Source organism: Xenopus laevis, chromosome 8L, assembly GCF_017654675.1.
Source record: "Xenopus laevis strain J_2021 chromosome 8L, Xenopus_laevis_v10.1, whole genome shotgun sequence".
Taxonomy (NCBI): Eukaryota; Metazoa; Chordata; class Amphibia; order Anura; family Pipidae; genus Xenopus; species Xenopus laevis.
Window position 1 is genome coordinate 24,184,484 of NC_054385.1, and position 7,346 is coordinate 24,191,829.

General features: G+C 41.0%; 1 protein-coding gene across 1 annotated transcript in view; it reads right to left on the reverse strand.

The window, feature by feature from the left end:
* LOC108698294 (pappalysin-1) overlaps positions 1-7,136 on the reverse strand; it is a 204,755-nt gene extending 197,619 nt beyond the window's left edge. Inside the window, exon 1 of the mRNA XM_018229682.2 lies at positions 5,770-7,136. Coding sequence (XP_018085171.1) covers positions 5,770-6,166 — 397 coding nt within the window. The 5' untranslated portion in view covers positions 6,167-7,136. The remainder of the gene's footprint in view (positions 1-5,769) is intronic.
* Between the last annotated feature and the right edge of the window lie 210 nt (positions 7,137-7,346).

The window sequence follows — 7,346 nt, forward strand, 5'->3', positions numbered from 1 at the left end:
AAAAATAAGTTAGGCGTGTATACCTTTCATGGAAGTCATGATGGAGAAGGACCTAGGGATATCTGTATCAAGCAGCAGGAAAGGTCAGCGAGGTATTATATCTGTATAGATTTATTGGAAGTTAGGATAATTCTTTCCCTATAAAAAGCACTTTGGTCACCAGTTCTCAAAATAGACATTATTTAAGAAAATTCAGGGAAGAACAATTAGGCTAATAAATGGTATTTATTATGAAGCATATCTCTTATTTAAAAAGGTTGGTCAAGAGGTAACTGTTTCAAGGAGAATTTAATTTTCTGATGGATTGTTTACCAATTAATCCTTCCAGAAAAAGTGGAAGAAATTAGATTTCCTCTTAAAGGGGTTGCTTGCCTTTGAATGAACTTTTGTTGACTTTAAATTCTGACAATCTGCAATTGGATTTAATTTTTTATTATTTGTGGATTTTTAGTTATTTAGCTTTTTATTCAGTAGCTCTTCTGTTTGCAGTTTCCAAATAATCCTAGCAATCATGCATTGCTTTAAATCAGAGACTGGAATATGAATAGGAGAGAGGAATAGCAAAAAACAAAAGGCCACAGAGTCTAATATTTCTACACAGGTCATGAAACTCCAAGGTGACATATTCTGATACATTATTTTTTTATAATGCACAAGTTTTAAAGCGTTACGACATGAGTGACATCACTAAATACCGAGTACACTGTAATATTGCTGATGGCTTAAGTGTAATATACAGAGATTTGCTGTATATTCGGCCTAATGCAGCTGGTTAAGCAACTGCCCTCTGTGCTTTTGGTGAACCTTAATAGGAGTTAAAATCTTTTATTCGATTTTATGACTAGATGTTAATTAAAGTTTTTTTCTCCTTGTGCAATAAAGTCAAAGTCAATTTGAGCAGTAAAGTGCCAGTAAAAATACCAGTGTGGTGGTGGGCGGAAGGAGAATCTGACAATTTGCAGTTTAATGCTTTTGCTATTGAAAACAGAACAATAGCCGAGAGTATGAGGAGAGCAAATCCCATCAGTTGAGGAATGTATACAAATAAAAATGTACACACTACTTCCTTGTAGATTCATGAACAAGAATCAACATATTATATACATTTAGTATACAAGAAATGAGGAGAGCACTCAATAAGCATAAATGCTGTGGTTACTTTATTCAATGCCGACCACCAGTACACGACATGTTTCGGGCTTCCTTGCCCTTGATAAAGGGCAAGGAAGCCCGAAACATGTCGTGTACTGGTGGACGGCATTGAATAAAGTAACCACAGCATTTATGCTTATTGAGTGCTCTCCTCATTTCTTGTATACTAAAAGCATAAATATCAGGAAAGTGGTGACCTGTAAGAGGAAAGTTGCACTAGTATCCTGCACTGAACAGGCAGAGCGTTTTTGAACATCTTCAATATTATATACATTATAGTCGGGCTACAAAAAATATTAGGGGCGACATGCCACTTTCTGGGGAGCACAGGCACACTCGCGTTGAGGGGGTGTGCAGACGCTCACAAAATCCGGTGCTGCCTCTGGGCAATGGCAGTGAGAAAAGAGGAAGACAAGAAGGAAGCTGGAGAGATGTCAGTGCTATACTGACATCAATGAAAACATTGCATGCTATTATTGTGCCCTTTGTGTGTGTGTGTGTGTGTGTACTGCAGGCTATTTGACCTTGCCTGGACAACAGTGTGCTGGTCTTCCTGGTATCTTAACACTTGAAAAAGCTTCACTGGGGCAGGTACTGATGTGATTATAATTCACATTATAAGTAACTTGCACCGATACATGCTCCTAGCAACTTCCAATAAGTGCCAATGTACCCATGTACTAAGGGAACACTGGAACCAGTGCCAAGCTAGATTTGCCAGTAATTCCAGGATTCTCTTTGTGGAATGTGTCCGTGGGCACAATTGGCTTGCATCAAGTGAATCAGACTTTAATTCCGTTATTAATTTGGATGTAACATCATTTCAGCTCTAAACCATGAGCTGCAACTTGAACTTTGAAACTGTGATCTGCAACTGGCTCGTGATTCAGAAAAGCCATTACTAATTTGCACTCACACTGCACAAGGGAACACTGTGTAGTCAGACTGGGCCATCGGTACACCGTGAAAAAAATGGGTGGGCCCCTCAAGCCCAGACCTGCTCCCCACAAGCAAGACCCTGTATGCTGCTGTGCTACTCCCTGACCTCCCCTCGCCCCACTGTCACATGGAGAGATACTTAGGTATGCACTGGCAGAGGGCCCGTGGGGTTGGTGGAGGGGGGCCCAGGGGGACTAAGCAGCCCCCTGATGCAGCAGCCCCAGTGGGCCCAGACCCCCCAGTCTAATGCTGGGCATCTGCATTTTGGAATGAAAATGCTGAATTGTGGAATATAAAACATAGTGTTTTTGCATCCAATTTTGCACTTGCTTCATAAATAAGCCCTACTGTCTTGGCACTCAAATAAGTCGAATTTGCCTATATTTTTCTGTCCAGTTATCATACTTTTCCAGCATGGCACCTACAGACAGAAGCTACCAAAGAAGCTACCAAAAAAATTTATGTCAACTAGACAGGCGGCAACCCTAGCTTGATCTGTATATCCCTTTTGGCTAGGGCTTCTTTGTTTATTAGGTAACTCAGTATGGCCCTGTCTGATGTGGCTAAAACAAACTAACAATGGCAGTGCACGATTTAGGAGACTGAGCAAGAAAGCCCCTGCAATGCCATTGCTTATATTGTGTTTTGGTGCAGTCACAGACAGATTCAGTGCTACTGGAGTGCTTCTTGGGAAATGCCCCATCAGCATTCCCCTGTGAGTTTTATAAGATGATACCATATGGAGAATCTGCACAACACTTACGGAGATTTTTCAGGCAGAGATTAATCATCCAACAAAAGTCTTTCATCTGATTCCATAATCAAAGCCACCTAGATTGTAGTGTTTCTTTACAATGTTGGCTACATCTGTGAAGCTGCTCTGGAATTATAAACAAAATCATACAAGTCTTATAAGGTCAACTCTACTGAAACGTATCATAGTCCGTGCTCGGAATTGTCTTTGTTTACTAGATAAATGCAGGTTTCCTTGATTGCTTAATAAGGCACATGTCACTAGAATAGAACAATCTCTAACCTCCTATCCAGTTCCCCATGTTTTCAGCCAATTCTGACCACCTATTAATTGACCATATAATCATCCCCTAAAATGTTAGGGAATACTATATCCATTTGTCTGTTCCTTCTAAAAATACTGTTGTATACATATCAGCCTACAACTTTAAGAAAGCAGTAACTGGCATCAAAATACAGCTTCCACAGGGTAAGCAGGCATATTGTACCATCCATGTGCTACTCAAAATAACTGTATTGTGCCAACATTGTAAAATCAAACTGCCACTACTACTACCAACCATGTAGTAATAATAATCAACAGTAAAAGCAAAATACAATCCATCATAATTTGACAGCACACACAAATTCTTTCTTATGCTATGTAGCCCATTAAAATACATGAACCCTACGTAAAAGACTTGATACTAAGAAGTTTACTTTCACCCTTATTGACAAAGTTACAACGTTATTGTCATGATACTTTTTATAATGTTTTAGTGCATCAAACCAGTGCAACTAAATTGCAATCAGGGTCCCTAAAACTCTTTCACCATAACACACAATTATTGTAACAGAAATGCTACACTGCTTTGATAAAAATCACACCAAGAATTTCCTGGAACACTCGAGGGATGCAATTAATTCGGGTTGTTTGTTGTGAGACACTTTCCAATTTGCTTTAGCATATCAGGGACAACGCAAAGATTAGTAAGTGCCATGTGCTCATGAAATAAATAACAAAACACGTGGTTATCCGAGAGCTAAAACTGGGATACAAACGGGCAGAAGCAAGAAGGAATGTGAGGACACATATTATTATATTTACTAATGCACAGGAATGATGTCTCTGTACAAATGTTTGTGGGTGCTGACTACGGTGCGGAAAAATATATACTGAAACGTAAAAGAGCACCAAGTGATAATCAGATGGATCAGCAAAAATGGAAACTGTACCACAAAAGTAGATCATACAGCTTTATTTACACTAACAAAGCAAATTGTCACTGCTGCCAGGAAAGAATCGAAAGGAGAACCCCTTGGAAGAAATCCATATGTTTATTCATACTACGGAAGCTAGTAAAGCTTAAACTAGGGTCAACCTTATGGAACATACCCCCAGCAGTATGAGCTAAGATCTTCCTCTCCCACCACAACCTCATCTCCCACACAGTGGCACCTCCCAGGATTGCCATGAAACCTCAAGTTATAATTATATCCATCTACTCTCCAGCTAATAATTCCTTAGGAGGTTTATTTACATCCCCCTTGGATAAACCAGACAGGTCTGAACTATTATGTTGCCAAGGGGGTCCATAGATGTTTGTTTAGCGTTCCACAGCCAAGACTGGCTAATTTTATCCGGATGTATGTTTGTTGCCATGAGTTGAAGGTAATCCATAACCATGTGCTTTAAAAAAAAAATCCAGAGAAAAAGGGAATTCCTCTCCCACACCATTCATCTCGCTAGATTCTTCTGCTTCTCTATCGTAAAACCATTTATTCTGTTTACACTATTGGATGCCCTTGTGTACACTATTACTTTCAAATACAGGAATGTCTATAGGAGTTTACTAGTTAACTGTTGGATGCAAAGTTTCGGATGGCTCTGTTCTATGCACACAAGGGTTAATAATGCTATCAGAGATTGGGAAGCATTTGTACACAGAGTCAAATGGTAAATTCCACAAAGCATCCTAAGACCTCAGAAGAAATCATATATGAAAGAGAAGTTACAAACCGCAACAAGTTAATTGTGTTAAAGCTTCCCCAATAAATCTCAGCAAGGGAAGTTATTGCCAAGCAAACTGGGCTCACAATCAAAGAAGGTTAAGTGGCGGCTGTTAGCTCTGGGGGCCAGGAATTCCCTTTGCACACCTCGGACTGCTGGGTTTCTGAACACCACTATAATGGTTTTATTCCTGCTTTGTATGCATAACCCTGGCATGTTTACAATGTAAATAAAACAACAGTGCCATCTCTACACAAAAACTACATTCTTTTCCTAAAACATGCAAATGAGGCTTTGGTGTTTTCTCAGTACCCACAAGTCTTTCATCAGGGCCCTGCACTACAGCCCACTGCTGTGAAGAACCAGGACTAAACTAAAAATGCAGGGTGGTTGTTGCAGAAGCTTATGTAAGGACAGCAGAGTGACACAGCTCATGTGAGCCAAATACTAAAAGAATTCTACTGAATTATCAAATGAAATATGTCCTTCTTTATGCATTTCCCCAAGACAGCAGAGACAAATCATCTAGGCAGGTAACCATTCAAGATGTCTGGGTTATTGTGACAAGTTCTGAAATTTCCTTGCATTCAGTAGTGACATTGTGCATGTGCTTGGGTGTCATGATAGGAATAGAGCAATTTATGTCATCTGTTGGAAAGGACACTTTTTGAGGTTTTAGGTCAAAGACTTGTTGTCGCTAAAGACAAATCCTGGCATGGCTGATTTTGAACATAAAAAATTTCGATGTTCTCTTTCATTCTAGGGAATCCTCTCTGCCTTGCAAAGTTGCTCTTTGCCTGCATGACAGTCTGGGCTTTCTATATACACACACAACAACGTAGCAAACATCTCCTAGGCAAAACTTACCACCTGGTCATCACACTCATCCACGGGTTAGGGGGAGACAGGAAAGAGAGGCAGCAAAACGCACCTACCTGCGATCACTGCTGGCGATTTTTGCCCTCCCTCGGCTCGCAGCCAAACTTGTAAGGTGAACGAGTCCCTTGGCAAGTCATTCCCCGACTTGAGCCGCAGCTGGTCCTTGTGCCCTGTGAAATAAAGAGCCGTCCCCGGGGCTGGCACATTAGAAGTTTCCTTTGCTTCCCGCTGCTTCCTTCTCTGTGGTATCCGTAAGTGTTCCACGCTGGTAAGGGATCGCCGGCCCCTTGCAAGACTGGTGGCACACGATCCCTCGGAGACGCTGCGCAGGTTGCGGGGATTCCGGACGTTCCTCCGTGGCCTTTGCGACCGCTCGTCCATCCCACACTGAGAAGCACTTGCCAAGGCTGCACAGAGGAGCCCAAGAGGCACCAGCAAACTCCAGAGCAGCATGTCCAACTGTTCCCCCACTTCTCCCCACTCTTATCCCGATCTGCCAGTTTTTGGACTCTCTCCACTTTAGGCACTGGACCCCCTTTTTTGTTCTGGGAGTTGATGGCTTAAATCTTCCCGGACTTAGAAAAACAAGGTGAACTTGATGTTTTGGTCTTTGCTCTCAATAAATGTACCCCCTGCTTTAATCAGTTCCCTTAATTTTGAATTCATTTTTTTTTGTTGAATTCAATTTTGCAAAAGGGACAAACACACCAAAATGGTCATCTCACCCCCTTAAAACATGCTGCAGTGGTAGGTATATATATATATATATATATATATATATATATATATATATATATATATATATATTTAAATATATTCATATATATATATATGTATATACTTTTTTGCCTTCTTTATAACAGAATCTGAAGCCCACACTATCCCCTGGCCCCCTCCTCTCTCCTCCCTTACAAAATGAAAGAAAAGCCCCCTCCTTGGATGAGTAAACAAGAATATGCTAATCTACTCATGGGTGCTCCACCTTCCAATTCCCCACTGAATGATTCCCATTAAACTGCAAGGATCATCCCTGATCAATCGTGATTCAGTGCAGGCTGATGAATGTATTACTCTCTCTGTGTCTTTGCTCATCTTCTGGTGTTGTTCTTACAGGCTCCCTAGCAGGTAGTGGAAAAGTGAGCAGGCAATGCCCCTTCTTTTTCTGCTGCCTCCCCACTTTCCATACTCATCCCCATCCAGAGCACACATTCTTCCTAGTTCTTCTGATTTTTCCAGGAGGAAAGGCTACTCTTCGCTGTCTTCATGTTTCTCTCTTCTGTACACTGTTGGAAACCCTCTCGCAGCTTTTAAAGGAGTCTTGAAACTTGATTCTCAGCTGCCTTTTTTCTGCAATGGCATTCTTTCACAGGTTTTATCCTTCCTTCCCCCTTCTTCTTATTTTCTTTAAAGTTCTTCAAATCCCCCCCTCCCTTACTCTAACCCCCCCCCCTTCTCTCACTTCACTTGTGAGCAGCTAATCCAGAGGTTGCATTAAAAACTCTCCATCGGAGGATCAAAAAAATAAAATAAAAATGCAATAGTTACTCCAAAATGCTGCAGGATGGAGCCGAGTCCTTGTACTTGCAAGGCTTAAATTTTGGTTTTCACTGTGTAAAAACCCTGGAATAAAAAG